Genomic DNA, 21,378 nt, shown 5'->3' on the forward strand with positions numbered 1-21,378 from the left:
CTCTCGTAAATGCCTTCTCATGCTCCATCAGTGCCACTGCTTCCACCATGAGGACACATACATGTAAGAGCTCTCTGAGCTGACCATGGTCACCCCGTATGAACCCATGTGACAGCCAGTAGACTGTCCGCTGCTCCTGAGGCTCCTGTGGGAAGTGTGTCCCTTATGACAGTATCTCTCCTCTTATCCTGATGTTTATGCTTCTATCTAAGGGTGCTGTGACTCGTGATTGCCATTTTTGCTAAGGGGTCCTCCTTGAGGTCATGTCTCACCCATCTCAGTCAGAGTCATGCGCTCTGGTTCACAGATGCTCTCAGCTTTCTAGACACAGAAAAACAAACAAATTAATAGACTCCTGGAAACACATTGGAACACTCACTCAGTCAGTCCCAGGGTTTCACTTCAAGCCTCTTTATGTTTGAATTTTTATTAGGCCACTTTTTTCTGTGATGTAGTAAGAATGAGCTCCTACATTGAAATCAAAGGTTCTCTGGGGACCACTGTCCATCTCCTTCCCTCTGTCACATGTAGCCCCATTAGATCATTCTTCATCCAGTTGGTTACTTATTGACCAAGTTTTCCTTCCTTCCTTCCTTCCTTCCTTCCTTCCTTCCTTCCTTCCTTCCTTCCTTCCTTCCTTCCTTCCTTCCTTCCTTCCTTCCTTCCTTCCTTCCTTCCTTCCTTCCTTCCTTCCTTCCTTCCTTCCTTCCTTCCTTCCTTCCTTCCTTCTGGCAGTGCTCAGGGTTTACTCCTGACAAGGCTCTGGGGAACATATACAGTACCTGAGACCAGCTGCATGTGCAAGACAAAATTTCTAAATTATTTTCTCTATTTTTTTTTTGGGGGGGGACCACATCCAGCCATATTCAGGGGTTAATCCTGGCTCTGCATTCAGAAATTATTTCTGGTGGTACTCAGAGGGAACCATATGGAATGTTGAGAATCTAACCCGGGTTGGCCACATGCAAGGCATGTACCCTATCTCTCCAAACCCCTTTTCTCTATTTTTAATAAGGGTCACACCTGGCCATGCTCAGGGCCTCTGTTAACAGTATAGGAGTGACCAGAACAAAGTTCCCTATCTTGCTTGGAGCTGTTCATTATTGGCCATAATCTGCCCCCCACCCCATCCCTCAGATGAATTCCAAAAGACCTGTAATCCCACTCTCTCCCTTTCTGCAGACTCAGCTCATGTACAAATGGGCCCAACCAAAAATCTGTTCGGAGGACCTAGAGGGGGCAGTGAATCTGCCTGCCTCAGGCGTAAAGACCATCTGCCCGCCCTGTAACCCCGGCTTCTTCAAGACCCCCAACAGCACCTGCATGCCCTGCCCTTACGGCTCCTACTCCAATGGCTCTGGTAAAAGCATTCCTGCCCTTCTCAGTGCACCCCAACACCCTCCACACACATACACAAGCTGCCTGGGTGCTCAGATGCTTAGCTGAGCGTGGATCCTGAAGGACCAGGGAGGGATTAGGCCTCCTCTGAGAAGGATGTTCACAAAAGGCCTGATGGGTTTTGTGTGCAAACCAGAGTCCTGACAGAAGCTTCCAGAATATGTCTAGGACTCTAGAGAGAAGGTCTGGTGGTTGTGGGGTGACTAGTCTGAGGTCACCAGAACCAGTAACAATGCAAAAAGGGGCTCGACTAGAGTGTGACTGTATTTACTGATGAAATGGTGGCAACCTTTCAATATAATGAGTATATCAGATTTAAAGCTGCATCTAAGTTTGGGGAGTTATGATGGTGGAACATAGTGGGTAGGCTGTTGACCATGACTACATTGTAAGAATGTTTCTCAGGGTCAGGGAGATAGTGGAGGGCTTAGGGGGTTCCAAATGGATGGAGTTTGGTTCCCAAACTCTGCAGCACCCAAGCAGCATTGTCTCTGGTCGGCTGAGAATTGTTGGGAGGGCCTCCATGCTCTCATGTGCTGCTGGAAAGTCAACCCCATTCAAAAAAAAAAAATATATATATAGTGGTTATTTTTTTTTTGTGTGTGTGTGGAGGATCATAGCCAGCAGTGCTCAGGGGTTACTCCTGGTTCTAGGCTCAGAAATTGCTCCTGGCAGGCTTGGGGAACCATATGGGATGCCGGGATTCGAACCATCATCTTCTGCATGCCAGGCAAACGCTCTACCTCCATGCTATCTCTCTGGCCCTAATAAGTAATAGTGTTTTTTAATAAACTTGACTCTGCTGTGCCAAAGAGCTCAGCAACCCACTGCTGGGCTCCCCACCTCTGTGGAACACCAGCTACAAGCAGTGGGGAGATAGCACTGAATGTGCCGATTTATGTTCCCCTAGTCTGCAGTCGCTGCCCTGCTGGGACAGAGCCTGCCGTGGGATTCGAGTACAAGTGGTGGAACACTCTACCTTTGAACATGGAGACCACCGTGCTCAGCGGGATCAACTTTGAGTACAAGGGCATGACAGGTAATGGCCTCTCCTGGCACTCCTCTCTTTCTCTTTCACCCCATCCCCACAGGGTGGGAGGTTCCAATTTCACAAAACTCTCTGGACCTGTGTCTGGAGGAGGATATGCTAATATAGACCAGGCATTTCCTTAAAAATTCCACTCTGCACGGGAAGATATTATGCCAACCCCCCATTCAGGGACAGAACCTGAACTGAAACATAGTCTGGAGTGCTATGGTTCCTGATGGGTAGTGGCTGTGTTGCCTCAAAGGATAGTAGTGCTCTCGCTCTCTCTCTCTCTCTCTCTCTCTCTCTCTCTCTCTCTCTCTCTCTCTCTCTCTCTCTCTCTCTCTCCCCTCCTCTCTTTCCTCTCTCTTCTCTGTCTCCCCCTCTCCCCCTCCCTCTCTTCCTCTCCCTCTTTCCCCCTCTCTTCCTCCCTCTTTCCCTCCCTCTCCTTCCCTTCCTCCCTCCCTCCCAGTGACCCTGCGCATACTCTCTCTCCCCCTTCCCTCTGCAGGCTGGGAGGTGGCTGGAGATCACATTTATACGGCTGTTGGTGCCTCAGACAATGACTTCATGATCCTTACTCTTGTGGTGCCAGGATTTAGGTAAGGAATGAGGGCCACAGCAAAACCCAGGCTACCAGGTCACACATACTTTGCAATGCTGTTGACGACAGCTATTTGCGTACATACCAGTTTCCTGTGTGGAAAGGGCTGGGCGTGGGGAGTGTAAATGCTGCATTCCATGCTTCATGGTTGACTTTCTTGCTGCTCTTTGATTCTGAAAAGTTAGTTAAATTCTTCCTCCTCCACATCAGGTGAAAATATCAGGGCCTGGAGGGGTAATGCAAGTGATAAGTGCACGCTAGCCTAGGACAGACCGTGGTTCGATCCCCCAGTGTCCCATATGGTCCCCCAAGCCAGGAGCGATTTCTGAGCACATAGCCAAGAGTAAGCCCTGAGCATCACCAGGTGTGGCCGAAAACCTAAAAAAAAAAAAACAGGTTTGGTGCCTGCACAGCAAACACCCTACCTGGTGTATGATATCTCTGATCTCAAGATACATCACTTAATTTTTTTTCTTGTTTTTGGTTTTGGGGTCCCACGGGCAGTGCTCAGGGGTTACTTCTGACTCTGGGCTCACAAATAGCCCCTGGCAGGCATGGGTCTGCTGGGATTCGAACCACCGTCCTCTGCATGCAAGGCAAACACCCTATCTCCATGCTCTCTCTCTCTGGCCCCAAGACACATCACTTTAAAATATGTGGCTCTGGCTACAGTTCTGTTCAAATCCCACCAAGCATAATGTCTCTGGCCCCAAGACACATCACTTTAAAATATGTGGCTCTGGCTACAGTTCTGTTCAAATCCCACCAAGCATAATGTCCCCTGAGCACTGTCAAGTGCAGCTCCCAAACAAATAAACTGAGCCAGAGATAGCACAGTGGTTAAGGTCCTTGCCTTGCACATCCTCGACCCAGGTTCAATCCCCAGCACTGCATATGGTCCTCCAAACACAACCAGGAGAGATTCCTGAACATAAGAGTCATGAATACTGCTGGTGTGTCCCCCAAACTAAAACCAACTAGTCAAACTAAAACATCACTGCAGGCAGTGTGGCATGGTGGAAAGCATACTGGACTAAAAGCTCTAATTGTGAACTTGGAAGAGTCACCTTGTCTTCACGGGCTTCAGATTTGTCATTGTCTGTAAAATAAGTGGGAATGATAGTCTGCTGCGTAGGTGGCGATTAATTGGAGCAAGCCAATGAAAGAAAAGTCATAATTGGATTTCTCAATCCCAGCCCAACACTTCTGCTCATTCATGCTCTTAGGATGAGGAGGAACTGTAAAGAGAGCTGAACAAGCTAAGCATGTGCTATGAATGTGGGAGGTCAGGGTTTGATCCCTACACCTTGTGACACCCAGCACTGCCAGGAGTTGTGTTCCTGAGCAATAAGCTGAAAGTAGCACCCTCCCCCATTTGCCCAGGACCACTAGGGGTGACACAAAAAGACAAAAGGATTGAGGGAGCTAGGACTAAGGAGATAGACCTAAATTCAATCTCAGGTATTACACAGCCCCGAAGTGCTGGCATGGAGTGGCCCTAATAGCCCCCCAATCCACTGGGATGCTCCCCATCATAAAAGAAAGGAGAATCAAAGATTGGGTTTTCCTATTGCCAATTTTTTGGGGGGGTCACACCCGGCATTGCTCAGGGGTTACTCCTGGCTCTACACTCAGAAATCGCTCCTGGCAGGCTTGGGGGACCATATGGGATGCCGGGATTTGAACCACCATCCTTCTTCATGCAAGGCAAACGCCTTACCTCCATGCTATCTCTCCGGCCCCATCCTATTGCCAATTTGGCTTCCCCATTCTCTCCTTTAAAAGCTTTCTTCTGGGGGCCGGAGAGATAGCATGGAGGTAGGGCGTTTTCCTTGCAGAAGGATGGTGGTTCAAATCCTGGCATCCCATATGGTCCCCCGAGCCTTCTGGAAGCGATTTCTGAGCGTAGAGCCAAAAAAATAAAAACAAACAAACAAAAAACTTTCTTCTGGAGGGGCAGGAGCAATAGTACAGTAGGTAAGGGACTTGCTTTATATGTGCCCAACCTGGGTTCAGTTCCCGGCATCCCATCTGGTCCACCAACAGGGAGTAACTCTTTAGTGCAGAACTAGTTACCCCTGAACATAATCGGATGTGGCCCCGAAATTATTAAAATAAATAAAAGCTTTCTCAGAACCCAAAAAAGAGCTTAGTGGGCTAGAGCACATGTTTCAAATGCAGGAGACCTGGGTACAATCCCAAGCACCACATGAATTACCAGTAATCACCACCAGAAGAAACCACTAAATACTGAGCTGGAAGTAGCAGCTCCAGTGCCAGAAGCAAGTCCTGAGCACAGCCAGATGTTACCTCAAATCAAAAAAGAAAGAAGAAAAAAGTTAACTATAATATAAAATTAAAAAACAAATTCCCAGGCCAAAGAGATAGTATGGTGAGACGGTGAGTTAAGGAAGGCATTTATTTACATGTAGTCAACCTGGGTTCTTCTATCCCCAGACTGGTGTGATCCAAACTTCCCCTTAAAAAAAAAAAGAAAAAGAAAAAAGATTCCCCTTACCATCTTAATTTACATTACTCAGAACCGAACAGATAAATTCTTTGTTTGCAAAGAGAGCAAACTTTAAGCATTGGGGGGAGGGATAATATTCCACAAAAGATATTTTTCAATGGGCAGAGTGCCCACTGCCACAGACAGACGGGACCTCGGTGATTGTAATCTCTCTTTGCAAGCCTTGAGTGTATTCACCTATTGCCTAGGACTGGCCTGAACCTGCGGATTCTTTTTTGGGTGTTTGTTTGCTTTGTTTTGGGCCACACCTGTTCATGATCAGGGTTTATTTCTGGCTCTGCATTCTAGGATCACTCCTGGCAGGGCTCTAAGATCCAACCGTGTAGGGTGCAGGGGGTTAAACAAGTCCGGCACATGCATGGCAAGCTCTCTGCCTGTTGTGTTATCACTCTGGTCCAACCTGGAGTGATTCCTTGGGTTTGGATTGGGGATTAAGGGCCACATGTCTATAGAGCTCTGTCTGCAGTTGGTGTTGCTGGCCAAAGAATGCATGCACAATGTGCTATTATATAGCAGTCAGCAAAGCACTTCCACTTTTTTTTTTTTTACTATTTTGTTGTTGTTATTCAGGGTGGCCACACCCGGTTAGACTTCGGGGCTACTCCCAACTCTGTACTCAGGAGTCATCCGGGAGGTGCCCAGGGACCATGCAGTCCTAGGAACGGAACCTGGACTCTTGCATGCTTGTGCTCCAGTCCGCTGAGCCATCTCTCTAACTCCAACTTTCACATTAATTCTATACCCTGGGCTCTCACCACAGTGACAAGAGGCAAATCTGAAATATCATGCCCTCAGTCTTACTGGAGGAAGTGATAGTTGGGCTAAGTTAAGGTCACAAAGCGAGAATGGCAGAATTGGACTAAGTCCACACTCTCTCCTATAGTCTCTGAACTTAATCCTAGACCCCAGCAGACCCATGCCTGCCACTGGGGCTCTACCACTAACTGGCTTTTCATCTATGTCCCCCCCCAAAAAAGACCTCCGAAGTCGATGCTGGCAGACACTGAGAATAAAGAGGTGGCCAGGATCACGTTTATCTTCGAGACCATCTGTTCTGTGAACTGTGAGCTCTACTTCATGGTGGTATGTCTGCCTTTCTTTGCTTGTGGATCACCAGTGGGTCAGCCCTTTGCCCCTGGGGTGCACCCACAGAAGGCTTCTCCCAGCTTGCAGTGAAGTCACACAGCAAGGGCCCAAGCTGGCGTCAGGGCACGTTACTGCCTAACCTGAGTCTGTCCCACCATGATGAACCCCTGTTCACCCTTCAGTGCCCCCAGCCCATGTATCCTTCTCAAGTGTCTGTCTGGGGCTCAGGGTGTGAACTCTCGGACCAACACTCCTGTGGAGACATGGAAAGGAAGCAAAGGCAAGCAGTCTTTCACCTTTGTCATCAAGGAGAATGCGACCATGAGCTTCACCTGGGCCTTCCAGAGAACCACATTTCATGACACAGTAAGCTCCTCCGCACCCTCAAGACCCACAAAGAGGCTTCCTAGTGTTAGCTACGATCCCTCCAGAACCCAAGGGTTTGAAGGTTCCTAGCCAGCCAGGCAGAGACAGTGCATTCCAGTCCTCTAAGGAGCACTGTTGGAGCCTTGTTCAGAGGATTTCCGGTGAGCTGCTCCACTGATGTTCTGCCTTAGGGTAAGGCCAGCCCTACTCAACCTATTGTTGCTTTGACTATCCTTAATAACTCTGAGCACAAGGGTTCAATTTCCAGCACCACCCAGAGCAGGGAGCAACTCTTCCCCCAAGCCCCCATGGACTAAAATCAAAACAAAACAAGATAATAATAACCAAAATATCTGGTTTTCTTAACTCAAGATCATTCAGGATTATTAAAACAAACAAACAAACAAAACTTAGACATAGAAAGAGACAAGAGAGAAGAAATAAAATAACCCATAATTTTCCCTTCTAAAGAGAACCTCAACATCTGGAATATACTTTATACTTTTTTTTTTTTTTTTTTTTGCTTTGGGGTCACACCTTACTACTCAGAGAATCCTTATAGAGTACTACTAACTATGCACTCAGGAATCACTCCTGGAAGTGCTCAGAAACCATATGGGTTGCCAGAAATCAAATCTGGTCTGGTTCGCTGTACCATATATCTCTATGGTCCTATATTGTCTATATTCTTCATGTCACTAAAAATATACTTCTTTGACAAAGAAAAGGCCTCTTTTGCCCATATAATAGAGTCCACTGCATATTTCCCCTCTGGCACTAAATAATTCTGTGCATCCTTTTAAATTTTTTTTAAATGACCCAAAGTATACATAAAGAGCTACTGTTCAGTGAGTAAAGGAGTTGAATGCTTTCAGGTTTTGCTCAAGCAGCATGGGGTAAGCGGGATGAAGTGGCTCTTTATCATTTCCCAAGAACCCAATTGAGTCTGCTGCCTCAGGCCCCTCCTTGCCTGCCCTTCTTGTCTCCTGTGTGCAGGGCAGAAAATACACCAACGATGTCGCCAAGATCTACTCCATCAATGTCACCAATGTCATCCACGGGGTGGCGTCCTACTGTCGTCCCTGTGCCCTGGAGGCCTCTGACTTGGGCTCCTCCTGCACCTCTTGTCCTGCTGGCTACTACATTGACCGAGAGTCAGGAACCTGCCACTCGTGTCCTCCAAATACGATCCTGAAAGCCCACCAGCCCTATGGTGTCCAAGCCTGCATGTCCTGTGGTCCGGGAACCCAGAGCAACAAGGTGCCTGCCGGATGCCCTGCACCTAGTCCTTGCCTCTGAATGGAGCCCACAAGGGTCCCAGGTCTTCCACAGGGTTCTTGAGAGGTTCACCCCAGTTAGCACGCTCCTAAGAGGGGATCTGGAGATGCTATAGCCTTGAGTCTATAGCAGTTGGTTGTCAGGACCTTGGCCTGTCATGGACAGAAGAAGAAAAGGAAGGTCTGAGTCTTGGCCCAAAGGTGGCTTGCTATCAATGCAGAGACCTCAAGAGAAGGAGGAAGGAAGCTTGTGGTTCAGTGTTAGTCTCCTTCCCTCTGACCTATTGTCAGGAGCATGAGCTGTTTCCCTCCTTTGCCAGAGCCCAACATTCCAGGGTTTCTATTTCTTTTTTTTTTTTAAGGGCCACACCCTGCATTGCTCAGGGGTTACTTCTGGCTCTTCACTCAAAAATTGCCCCTGGCAGGCTCGGGGGACCATATGAGATGCCAGGAACTGAACCCAGGTACCTCTGGGTCGGCGAATGCAAGGCAAATGCCCTACACTGTTCTATCGCTCCGACCCCAGTGTTGTCTTTTTTGTGGGCAGATGGACATTATGTCAGCCCCATAGACCATCTGACTCTGACCCAGTCCAACAACCAGGAGTTGTACTTTCAATTGAACTTGGATCCAGTTACTCACAACACATGGCCACATGCCTAAAAGGCTGGTTCATACCTTCTTCCAGCACGACCATAAATTGAGCAATAGACTGACCCCTGCCTATCTCTTTGGAGCCTACCTGACCATCTTCTTATGTTCCTAGTGGTGCCAGGGATGGAGTGTGAAGGTGCAAACTCATGCACATGTGTGTGCACAGACATAGGCACACACACACACACACACACAGTGCATGTGCGCTCCAAGTGTTCTACAAGGGTCTATGGGAAACAGAAGCCCCATCTGGATTTCAGTGGCAAGATGCCCATGAACTCCTTTCTCTTAAGGTCCACCTTTTCCCTAATCCTAGCTTTCCTCTTCTTTCACCCCCACATGCTGGGTGAAGGCAGGGATAGAAGGTTAGTTCCTACCCTGGGCAGGGAGGAGGCTCGACCTCAGCCACAGCCTGAAGTGTCCTTTCCCCCTCAGATCCATTCTCTATGCTACAACGACTGCACCTTCTCAGTCAAAACCCCCTCCCAGACTCTCAACTACAACTTCTGGGCTTTGGCAAATACGACCTCTCTGGTTGGAGGACCCAGCTTCACTTCCAAAGGGCTGAAGTATTTCCATCACTTCACTCTAAGTCTCTGTGGGAACGAGGTAAGGGGCAGAGGGCTCAGGGCACAGTTTTCCATGCATGGGAATGGCAAGGGGATACCCATAGATCAGAGCCCAGACATGGACACAGGAAAAAGTCACAGGCACTTCTGGAGACTTAAGGGATTACAAATGACTGTTATCCCAGAGGCTTCTTTCCTCTCGTTATAACTTCCGTCCAAGTCATAATTTCCTTTTTTTTTTTTTTTGTTTTGTTTTGTTTTTTTTGGGTCACATTCGGCAGTGCTCAGGGGTTCCTCCTGACTCTCTGCTCAGAAATTGCTCCTGGCAGGCTTAGGGGACCATATGGGATGCCGGAACTCGAACCACCATCCTTCTGCATGCAAGGCAAAGACCCTTCCTCCATGCTATCTCTCCAGCCCCCAATTTCCAAATTTTTAATGAAGAAAATAAAAGCATTCACACACAAGGTTCTTATTTGTTCCTACCTGGCCCTCAGTCCCTCCAACTGATGAGTGAAAACCAGCCAGGAGGAAATTGTTTTCCTTCAAACAGCAGAGTGTGGAGAGAATAGTGCTTGTCACTTGTTTTTTAAACAGTAAAAGAGAGTAATAATAAATGGATAAAAGAAATGGGTTTTCAGGGGCTGAAGCAATAGCACAGCTGTAACCCCTGAGGGTCACCGGGTGTGGCCCAAAAACAAAAACAAAAAATGGGTTTTGGTTCACCTCCATATATTCCTAGTAGTACGAAGGTAAATAGCATGACAGGCCTTATCAGTTACGCAGAGAATCTTATCAGCAAGCCTTGTCATGCAGTTGCACATACCTAGGGTCCAAAATTCCAACGGAGAACTATAAAGCCCCTTACCCCTACTGCAGAGTTACTCCATCACAAATAAGCCATGAGTCGTAGCTGGAAAGTCAGCTTCAAAGGTGACCAATTTAAAGCATCCTGAACCTTTAGTTTCTTCTCTATATGGTGTTCAGGTCCTGACACAGAGGCCCTCACTGAGTTTCTTCCCATTTTCTGTAACATGCATGGAAGGGTATGTCTATGGTGATTAGATTAATACAGGAACCCCTGGGGCTAGAGAGAGAGTACAAGGGTCTGAGTACAGGCTTTACAGGCAAGAGGCTCTGCTGGGTATGACCCTAAAAATAAAATAAACAGGCTGGAGCAATAGTATAGTGAGAAGGGTGTTTGCCTTACACGTGTCCAATTCTGGTTCGATTCCTGGCATCCCATGATTCCCCAAGCCCATTCAAGGTGCTCCCTGAGTGCAAAGCCAGGAGTAAGCCCTGTGCACTGCCAGGTGTTACCTCAACACCAAAAATTAAAATTAAAAAAAGAAAAGAAAAATCCAATTATATGTTTCAGTGTCTTGTCTAGAAAAAAATGAGGAGGGAAGGTCCTTAACAGGTGGGCAGGTAGATTAGCTCTCTACATCAGCAACCTCCATAACAATCACAGCTCACCCTATATTTCCCATTGATTTGAAGGAAAATACTGGGGGGAAAAAGAGGGCAGGGTTAGGCCAGAGTTCCAGAAACAAGGGTACCTGGGCCTTAATTCTGGCTTCTTTTCTCATTAATTTGCTCACAATTAGATCTGAGGCGAAACCCTATAGAGTAAAAGTGAAAAAAAAAACACTAAAAAACCCCCACTGTTTCCCTTTTGGGGGTACCTCTGACTGTTCCCTCCTTCATCCATGCCCCTGTCACACACCCCAGGGTAAGAAACTGGCCGTGTGCACTGACAACGTCACTGACCTCCGGGTCCCTGAAGGTGCAGTGGGTTCCTCCAAAGTCATCTCTGCCTACATCTGCCAGGCTGTCATCATTCCACCACTGGTGACAGGCTATAAGACCGCTGTGTCCTTGCAGCCTGTCAGCCTTGCCGACCGCCTACTGGGTGAGTGACCCCACAGTATGACTGAAAGAGAGCGTAGCCAACAGGTTAGGTTCCAGGTGAAAGGCCCCAGACCTGTTTTCTTTCCATTCCCCTGGGGGCTTTGACCCATCTTGGCTGCTGTCCCTCAGGAGTTTTCCAGGTGACTCCATACCAGAGTGGAGTCCATATCTCACCTCAAGTGAGAACTAATTGGGTGCTCTCCATTGGCAGGAGTGACAACAGATATAACTCTGGATGGAATCCTGTCCCCAGCTGAACTCTTCCCCCCAGAATCCACAGGAATCCAGGATGTGATCTTCTTTTATAGGTGAAGCAAGTGAAATAGAGGGCTCCTCCCCACTTCCCCTACAGTTTCTGCTACATCCCTTTCTATCTGCCCCAAACCAGAATGAATCCCAGATTTAGCATTTGTGCCCAGAACTGATAGCTAAAGTTGAGGCTCTCCTGAGCCCAGCTTTTTGGGTATCAGTAAGGGCATGCTGGCCCTAGAAGCAGGGAAAAGAACCAGGAGTCCCCATAGTTATCTTCCTTTCACACATGTGGGACTCTACATGACTTAGGCCTACACAAGTTGTATCTGAGGCCACTGTTTTCACTGGCTAGGATCTCCCAATCTCTTCTCCTCATATACACCCACCCTGGAATGTCATACTAAAGCCCATGCTGTGACTTCCCCAAGTGAGGGAACTGATCCATGCTGGCTGCACTTGTTGGCTCTTCAGTGGCACAAATGAGTGACTCTTCATCAACAAGCAATGGGGCTTTCTTTGCAGATCCAGTGATGTGACCAAGTCCTGCAGTTCCGGGAGGTCAGCCACCGTTCGGGTCCGATGTAGTCCGCTAAAACCTGTCCCTGGAACTCTATCAATACCCAGGTAAAGGGTTCCACATCTCCCTTCCACAGGCTTCTTCCTTCCTCAGAGGAAAAGTGCTAAAAGAACAAACAGGCCTACAACTTTTAAATGAGACACATAAGGATTTCTCAGGAGCTCTTGGGACATAATCATGTCTCCCAATCCTCCTCCATCAAGTGACAGGAACAAGGTAGAGGGCCAGAAAGATCATATGGTGTTAAGGTGCTTGCCTGGCTCCCCCTGGAGGACCCTGACTCAAATCCCCAATCACTACACAGCATCTGAGCACTATAAGAAGTCCCTTTGGAGCATAGAGCTAGGAGTAGTCCCGAATACTGCCAGGTTTGACCCAAAGCTCCCCCAAAAAAGAATGTGGCAGAGAGAAAAGTATTTCCTCACATCCCCAGGCCATACTGGGGAAAGAAAGATACAGAGCACAGTGGCTGACAACTAAGTTTGACAACAAAATCTAAATCGTAACCATGGATTCATTTCTTTCCTTCCTTAGGCCTCTCCCTTATCTAGAAAATGAAGCAATAATTAAATTCCTCAGGGGGTTATCATGAGGATTAGGTGAGGCACTTGAGGACTTCTCAGGATATTTGGAATATACTTGTATAATTAGGATGAGGAAAGTTTTGTTGATGCTAGGAATCGCCTAAATAACTAAAGGCTCTCAGGGCTGGAGTGATAGTACAACAGGTAGGGCATTTGTTTTGCATGTGGTCGACCCAGGTTGGATCCCTGGCATTCCACATGGTCTCCCAAGTGCCGCCAGGAATGACTCCTGAGCGCAGAGCCAGGAGTAACCCCTAAGCTTCGCCGGGTGTAACCCAAAACTCAAAGGCCAAACCAAACAAAATAAACCCTAAAAGCCCCAGTCCTGAGTGTAACTGCCAAGGCACTAAATCAAGAATTAATTTGATTACTACATAGTACCCTACCCCCACTTTTTTCCCACATAATGTCAACATATATTAGTTTTGGAGCCATACCCAGAGTGCTTGGGGCTTACTATTACTATTACTATTACTATTACTAGTTCTGCAGTCAAGAGTCACTCCTGGCAGTCTTGGGTACCATATGGGATGCTGGGGATGGAACCCGGGTTAGACACATGCAAGGCAAACACACTGCCTACTGTACTATCACAACAGCCCCCCACCCCAAATAGCTTGAGTAATTCCTGAGTTTTGAGGAAGGTCTGAGAATTGCAACTCTAATAAACGGTTGGTAGAACAGGGAATCAAGCAGATCTTAACACAGCAGCAGTCTATGTCATAAACGGTGATATTAATACCCAAAGAGCCAGAAATCCATTCTTTTTTTTTTTTTTTTTTTTTTTTTTGGTTTTTCGGGCCACACCCGTTTGATGCTCAGGGATTACTCCTGGCTAAGCGCTCAGAAATTGCCCCTGGCTTGGGGGGGGGGCCATATGGGACTCCGGGGGATGGAACTGCGGTCCTTCCTTGGCTAGTGCTTGCAAGGCAGACACCTTACTTCTAGCGCCACCTCGCTGGCCCCTAAAGTCCATTCTTAATCCATCCCTGAGGAAGCACCAGAAGACTGCCTTCTGCCAAATGTCCTGCATGTATGGGGAGAGCAGACACCTCTAAGTGGTTAATTAGAGAGATGTGCCAGCTCCCAGACACCATGCATAGCCCCAGGGAAGCCCTGGGTGGGAGTGGGGGAAGAGAAGGCCTATTCCTACCAGGTGACTGGGAGAATTAACTCATATAAGAACTAGTTGTGGGGCTGGAGTGATAGGACAGCAATAGGGCATTTGCCTTGCACGAAGACAACCCAGGATGGGTCAGGGTTCAATTCCTGGCATCCTATATGGTCCCCCAAACCTGCCAGGAGCCATGAGTAACTCCTGAGCACTCTCAGATGTGGCCCCCAAAAAGAGAACTAGTTGCAGGGATCCTGGTGGGGCCCACAGACTAGCCAATAGAGAATGATGCAGGTCAGCTATGAGATGGCAGGACTCCAGCTGGATTTTCCCCACTGATATGGATAGAAGATGAGCACTCCTGTCTTCTTTAACCCTGCCAGCGCCTGCTCTGAGGGGACCTGTGATGGCTGTAGCTTCCACTTCCTGTGGGAGAGCGTGGCCGCCTGCCCACTCTGCTCAGCAGCTGACTACCATGCCATCGTCAGCAGCTGCGTGGCCGGGATCCAGGTAGCTGTCCCCATCTAGGGGAGGAGGGAAGGTGATAACTGGTAACTGAGTTTGACGGTTTGTTTTTTATCCCTTCTCTACAGAAAACGACTTATGTATGGCGAGAACCAAAACAATGTGCCGGAGGCATCTCCCTGCCTGAGCAGAGAGTCACCATCTGCAAAACCATCGATTTCTGGCTGAAAGTGGGCATCTCCACCGGCACCTGTCTTGCCATCCTACTCACCGTCTTGACCTGTTACTTTTGGAAAAAGAACCAAAAGTATCTAATGGGATGCTAGCATTGGTGTTTGGGAAGGGATGGACAGGGCCTGACCTTGGAAAGTCCCAGAGTATAAGCTTTGGAATATTTTTGGACAATTGGCCACAGACCAGAGAGAGATCTTTCAAGCCACTTATGGTGTCATCGTCCTGGACAGGGATGGTGCCAAATGGAATCTCTACATGACTGTTAGAATCTTGAAAGAAAAGGCAAAGAGTAGCCTTGATTTGTCCTTATTATTTACAACACAAAGGAATGGTTTTCCTGATTCCAGTGGTATTGGGATGGGGAGAAGGGTGGGGATATTGGGTGGCATTGAAGGCATCTCTGGGCTATACCTAGCTCTGTGCTCAGGAGCAACCTTTGGCCATGACCCGTCTTTGGGTCTGGGGGAAGCAAGTCAAGGGCCTGGATCTCAGAAATAGGCACACTTAGAACAAATGGCTGCTGAACTAAGAACCAAGATTCCCTAGCTCCAGGCTCAGCCTGATCCCATGTTTTGGGCCGCCTTTTAAGGCAGTGCAGCTGTTTGTGGCCATCTCTAGGTATCTCCTGATAGCCTCCTGCCTGTTCTCCCCATGTCTGTGCCACAGACTAGAGTACAAGTATTCCAAGCTGGTGATGAATGCCAACCTCAAGGACTACGACCTGCCTGCAGCCGATAGCTGCGCCATCATGGAGGGCGAGGATGCAGAGGATGAACTCATCTTCACCAGCAAGAAGTCACTCTTCGGGAAGATCAAATCATTCACTTCCAAGGTAGGGAACTTGGCTATGCACCCCCGGTCCTGGGATATTGAACAGCCTACCATGCGCTGGGACCCCTGCTCTGCTGCCCATTCTATTCTGTTCCTGCACCTTAAAAATTCCAGCTATTTTCTTGTGTATTGCTAAGACAGTAGACCCTCCCTCTATTGGGGCTCACAGCCATTCCTGTCCAGGTCCATCCTCTTCCAACTGGCCCTCTATCCTACAAATCTCCAGAAGCATCATTGAGCCCAGTCACAATCAGTTGCTACCACCATCCTGGTCTTTGATGCAGAGGGAAGAGGGTGCCTGGGGCAGAGAGGAACGGAGGCAGAGATGAAAGACCAACTGTGACCTGTTACAACTGTGTTGTAACACTCTTCTACCAGCCCTAGTCTTTGGTTTTGGGGACACACCCTGCGATGTTCAGGGCTAACTCCTAGCTGTGTGCTCAGGAATTACTTCTGGCAGGTTTGGGGGACCACATGGGGTGCCAGGGTTTGAATCCAGTTCTGCTACATGAAAGGCAAGCGCCCTCCCCATTTTACTCTCTTCAGCCTCATGAATCCATTTCTAAGAGTAGCCAGGCTCTTCTTGGACCAAGATGGGGTGCTGTCCTCTAGATGTCTGGTCCTAAGTTGAAGGTGGGGGTCTGAGTCATCAGTCAGTCCCAGTTGTTCTCAACAGGAAACAATTCCCAGCTGGCAGAGCTGGATTTGCGGAGGCCGGAGGGCGAGTGAGTCTGAAGCTCATAAACGAAGCACAGACGTCATCACTGGATGTAAAGCCAGCTGGGCAAATCCCAGTAGCTTTTCCCAGGATATGGCCCTCAAACCTATACCCCATTGCTGCCCTGAACCCACTCATCCAAGATGAAGTGTCTGGGAGGGTAGAGAGGGGGAGGGAAGGTGAAGGAAGATGTGGTTATGTAGCTGAATTTCATTCCCTTTGTGCTGAGTGCTAGGGCCACTCCTTGGCCTTGGGCTTATATATATAAAATATACACATATATACATAATATATATACATAAATATATAATAAATGCATATATACATATACACATAAATATATCATAATAAATGCATATATACATACACACATAAATATATAATAATAAACGCATATATATTTAACCAAGAGGAGAGCAATTTACCCTGAGATCCATGAGTCTTCCTTGAACTTGTAGAATTCAGCAAAGAGGCAAAGCGGGAAGTAGGAAAGCTTTTGTTCTTCCTGTGACTAAAGAGATCAAGAAGAAGAATAGCCTGAGAGAGTAGGCCTTCCAGAAGGCTTCCTTCCGTTACCTGTTTTCCTTTTCTCTCCTTGGCTCCCACCCTGTGCCCTTGTGGCAGCCAGCTCCTGTCACCATCTCTCTTTCAGAGAACGCCTGATGGATTTGATTCAGTGCCACTGAAGACATCATCGGGAGGCCCAGACATGGACCTGTAAGAGGCACTGCCTTGCCTCCTCCCAGTGGCGTCACCTTGCAAACCTGTGGCACTTGGGGGTGCCAGCTTCCTGCAACACCCTCTTCACTGTGGCCTTATCAGAAGATTGAATTGCTGATCTTTGTGGTTTGCTTTGGTTTTTTATTTTTTATGGAACACCAAACCCTTCTTTCTGCTTGCCTCAGACCTGCCAAATATACCCGTAATTTGTATGTATATGACTCCCTTGCCTGCAACTTGGTTTTCAAAAGGTCCAGTACCCACGCTGGAGCTGCTTCCACTCATCACACCTCCCTGAATTGAAAACCCTTTTCTCAAGCCTCTGTTGAAGGGAAGGGCCAACTGGAAGTTTTCCTGGTTATATGCCTTCAGCTTACCATCTCCATAGAGAGGCTGGGGATGAAGGCAGGGACTGGCCCCTCCTGGACCCCTCTGTGTGTGCTGGTAGCCTAAATTCAACTCTCCTGGCTAGCCAATTCAAACTGGGTGTGAAAGCTAGCAAGGGGGAGGACAAGGTAAGTGAGGCCCAGGTCAAGAAAGGCTTGAAGCCCAAAAAGGGACATAAAGGAAGTATTTATGCTATGGTATTACACTAAGGTATTTGTTTATACCATTGTGCTATGGTATATCATTCCCTTAAGTGATTCATATTCTCATTAGAAGAACTAAAGGAAAAGTCTTAGGTCAGGGAGATAGGAGAGGGAGTAAAGAGCTTGCCTTGCACATGGTTGTCTGGTTCAACTCAACTCTCAATACCAGCTCTGGGCCCCTAGCACTAACAGGAAGAACCCTTGAGCACAGAACTGGGAGTAAGTGACTTAAGCACAGCCAGATGTGGCCCCTGGGCAAAGAACTAAAGGAGAAAGTTAATTAAGAAACCCATGCAGGGTTTTCTTAATGAAAGAAGTAGCTCAGTGGTGGAGCATGTGCCTTGTTTGGTCCAATCTCTCGTGTATCAATTCTCACTTGACCCTCTTTTTATTTTCTTAAACTTCTTAAACTTTCTTAAACTGTGACACTTAAGAAAACCAGGTAAACCCCAAGGCTGGATATCCTTTATATATATATAAAATCTTTTTTTTTTTTTTGGTTTTTGGGCCACACCCAGCGGTGCTCAGGGGTTACTCCTGGCTGTCTGCTCAGAAATAGCTCCTGGCAGGCACGGGGGACCATATGGGACACTGGGATTCGAACCAACCACCTTTGGTCCTGGATCGGCTGCTTGCAAGGCAAACACCACTGTGCTATCTCTCCGGGCCCTATATAAAATCTTTATTTAAGGGCTGGAGTGATAGCACAGTGGTAGGGCATTTGCCTTCCATGTGGCTGATCCAGGATGGTCCTCAGTTTGATCCCCAGCATCCCATATGGTCCCCCAACCAGGAATAATAATTTCTTAGCCCATAGCCAGGAGTAACCCCTCAGTGGCACCGGGTGTGGCCCCCCCCCAAAAAAATCACCTTTATTTAAGCACCACAATTACAAGCAAGATTGTAGTTGGGTTTCAGTCACGAACACCCCCTTTACCAGTGCAACATTCCCACCACCAATGCCCCCTCCCTCCTTCCCAACCCTTATTCTCAAATAGCTTTTATTCAAAGAGATATTGCCAGTAGTAAAAATTCCCTGCCCTGTAGCTCAGAGGGTATGTGTGTATGTTGTGTGTGTGTGTGTATGTGTGTGTGTGTGTGTGTGTGTGTGTGTGTGTTTCAGGTCCTAGCACCAACTCAGAGCACCCCTAGGAATGGGCCCCCAAACCAAAAATATATTGCATACCTGGTTCATAAAGGCCTGGATCCCCAATACCAACAAGTTGTAATGCCAATGATTTCTAAGCATTCCCAGGTGGTCCTGCTGGCCCCTAGCACTGCTGGGCCCAAGCAGCATCAAACTGTAGGATTTGAACCCTGGGTTGAAAATTGCCAGAATGGACTCTGCTTGAACTTTGCTTGGAAGCTTGGGACTCCCCCTCAAAACAACAACAACAACAACAAAAATTAACTCTAGGAGCGGGAGAGATAGCATGGAGGTAAGGCGTTTGCCTTTCAGGCAGGAGGCCATCGGTTCGAATCCTGGCGTCCCATATGGTTCCCCGTGCCTGCCAGGAGCAATTTCTGAGCCTGGAGCCAGGAATAACCCCTGAGCACTGCCGGGTGTGACCCAAAAACCACACACACACAAAAAAAGTTAACTCTAGAAGATATGAATCAAGGAGAATCTGAAACCATGGTAGTGCTGGTTAACCTGTCTATATAAAATGCAATTTCCAAAGGGTACAGTGTGATAAGAGAATTGACACCTTGTTCAAACCACCCTGCCCATCCTGGCAGCTTTCCCTAACCTGTGTTATTTTTAAAAGGCTCATCTTTAAAGGGAACATGAACTTCTTTTGTTGATGTGCTTCTCTGAAATAAGGGAACAGGCGAGCTGAGAACTGAAGATTAGATTGTCAGGTTCTCCTGAAAGCGTGTGATAAAATTGCTATGGGAACTGAAAGGTTCAGAACATTGGGGGGGCGGGGGGGGGGGGGAGAAAGAGAGAAGAGAAGAGAGAAAGGAAAGAGAGAGAGAGAGAGAGAGAGAGAGAGAGAGAGAGAGAGAGAGAGAGAGAGAGAGAGAGAGAGAGACTTCTAGGAAGAAGGAACCAATTTAAAAGAACAGGAGAGGGGCCAGAGAGATAGCACAACGGTAGCGCATTTGCCTTGCAAGCGCTGACCCAGAACTAATGGTGGTTCGAATTCCAGCATCCCAAATGGTCCCCGTGCCTGCCAGGAGTGATTTCTGAGCAGAGAGCCAGGAGTAACCCCTGAGCATCGCCAGTGTGGCCCAAAAACCAAAAATAAATAAATAAATAAATAAATAAATAAATAAATAAATAAATAAATAAATAAATAAATAAAAAGGAGAGAAAAAAAACTGCTGATGGAAGGAGCTCACAGGCATTAAAAACTCAGAGGCAAGGGCCTAAGTGATAGCACAGCAGTAGGGTGTTTGCCTTGCACGCAGACGACCCAGGATGAACTCAGTTTGGTCCCAGAATCCCATATGGTTCCCCGAGCCTGCCAGGAATGATTTCTGAGCACAGAGTCAGGAGTAGCTCCTGAGCAGCACTGGGTGTGGCCCAAAAACCAATAAAAAAAATATTAAGGAAAAAAAACCTCGGGGCTGGAGAGAAGGCTTGGAGGTAGGGTGCTTGCCTTGCATGCAGAAGGACAGTGGTTCGAATCCCGGCATTCCATATGGTATCCCGAGCCTGCCAGGAGCGATTTCTGAGCATAGAGCCAGGAGTAACCCCTGAGTGCTGCCAGGTATGAAACCCCCCCCCCAAAAAAAAAAAAAACCCTCACAGGCAAGAAAGGGGAGTTTGAGTTTCTAGGACAGAGCAATATGAGGCAGGACTGCAGCGGGAAGTGCTTGGTCAGGGTTATTACAGTCCTCAGATTCTATAATGGTGCCAGATTTGTTTTTCCTTCACAGGAAAGAATTCAAAGCCAACTAGAAAAATAATAAAAAGTTTGAAAAAATTGGGGCTGGAGCGATAGCACAGCAGCAGGGTGTTTGCCTTGCACGTGGCTGACCCAGGACGAACACTGGTTCAATACCCAGCATCCCATATGGTCTCCTAAGCCAGGAGCAATTTCTGAGCACATAGCCAGGAGTAACCCCTAAGCATCACTGGGTGTGGCCCAAACAACCCCCCAAAAAATTTATTAAGGACTAAAAGTAATACTACATTCTTAAGAGTCAGAGTACAGCATATTCCAAAGAGCATAGCACCATTTCTATACAAATTTCATGGTTATGTAAGTACGGGAATAGGGCTAATAATTAAAGATGGAAAAGTCACATGATGTTTCAGGGAAGGAGGATGACTCCTGGAGTAAAGGATAACCCAGATTCTGACCATATTTGGCCACTCCCAGAAGTTACCATGGCAAAAGGCATGGAAGGGTGCCATTTTATTTATGTAAATGTCTTATAATTAGATGGACATGATCAGTCGCTTGGTTCTTCATCCTGGGTTTTCTTGGCTCCAAACAATACAGCACAAGTCTTGGTCTTTATTCTCACCTTTTAGGGTTTTTAACATCTGTAACATCTTTTTACAACACAGCATGTGCTTCATACAAAGAACAGGTGTAATGTCTTAGAAGTGATGATCTCTGCATAGGAGAACATTTTTATTTTTTGATTTTTGGGCCACACTGGCTGTTTAGGGCTTTGTGCTCAGGAACCACTCCTGGTGGGGCACAGGAGAATGACTATATGCAGCTCCCGGCACTGAACTGGAGTCTACCATATTCAAGGCAAGAACCTTAACCCTTATACTATCTCTCTGGCCCCAAGAGAACATTCTTTCACTCAGAAGCTAAGTAACATTGTTTTTTGGGTTTTTTTGAGGCCACATCCAGTGGTACTCAAGGTGTGTTCCTGGCTCTGCACTCAGGAATCACTCCTGGTG

The 21,378-nt window shown here is 47.5% G+C and overlaps 1 protein-coding gene across 1 annotated transcript in view; it reads left to right on the plus strand.

The window, feature by feature from the left end:
- The window catches only part of ELAPOR1 (endosome-lysosome associated apoptosis and autophagy regulator 1), a 111,618-nt gene extending 94,489 nt beyond the window's left edge, over positions 1 to 17,129 (plus strand). Inside the window, exons 9-22 of the mRNA XM_049765669.1 lie at positions 1,183 to 1,360; positions 2,309 to 2,437; positions 2,937 to 3,027; positions 6,537 to 6,642; positions 6,874 to 7,011; positions 8,008 to 8,271; positions 9,378 to 9,551; positions 11,243 to 11,423; positions 11,634 to 11,730; positions 12,197 to 12,298; positions 14,333 to 14,459; positions 14,543 to 14,721; positions 15,315 to 15,480; positions 16,850 to 17,129. Of these exons, the coding sequence (XP_049621626.1) occupies positions 1,183 to 1,360; positions 2,309 to 2,437; positions 2,937 to 3,027; positions 6,537 to 6,642; positions 6,874 to 7,011; positions 8,008 to 8,271; positions 9,378 to 9,551; positions 11,243 to 11,423; positions 11,634 to 11,730; positions 12,197 to 12,298; positions 14,333 to 14,459; positions 14,543 to 14,721; positions 15,315 to 15,480; positions 16,850 to 16,918 (2,001 nt within the window). The 3' untranslated portion in view covers positions 16,919 to 17,129. The remainder of the gene's footprint in view (positions 1 to 1,182; positions 1,361 to 2,308; positions 2,438 to 2,936; positions 3,028 to 6,536; positions 6,643 to 6,873; positions 7,012 to 8,007; positions 8,272 to 9,377; positions 9,552 to 11,242; positions 11,424 to 11,633; positions 11,731 to 12,196; positions 12,299 to 14,332; positions 14,460 to 14,542; positions 14,722 to 15,314; positions 15,481 to 16,849) is intronic.
- Positions 17,130 to 21,378: the final 4,249 nt, after the last annotated feature.

This window comes from Suncus etruscus, chromosome 19, assembly GCF_024139225.1.
Source record: "Suncus etruscus isolate mSunEtr1 chromosome 19, mSunEtr1.pri.cur, whole genome shotgun sequence".
NCBI classification, from domain to species: Eukaryota; Metazoa; Chordata; class Mammalia; order Eulipotyphla; family Soricidae; genus Suncus; species Suncus etruscus.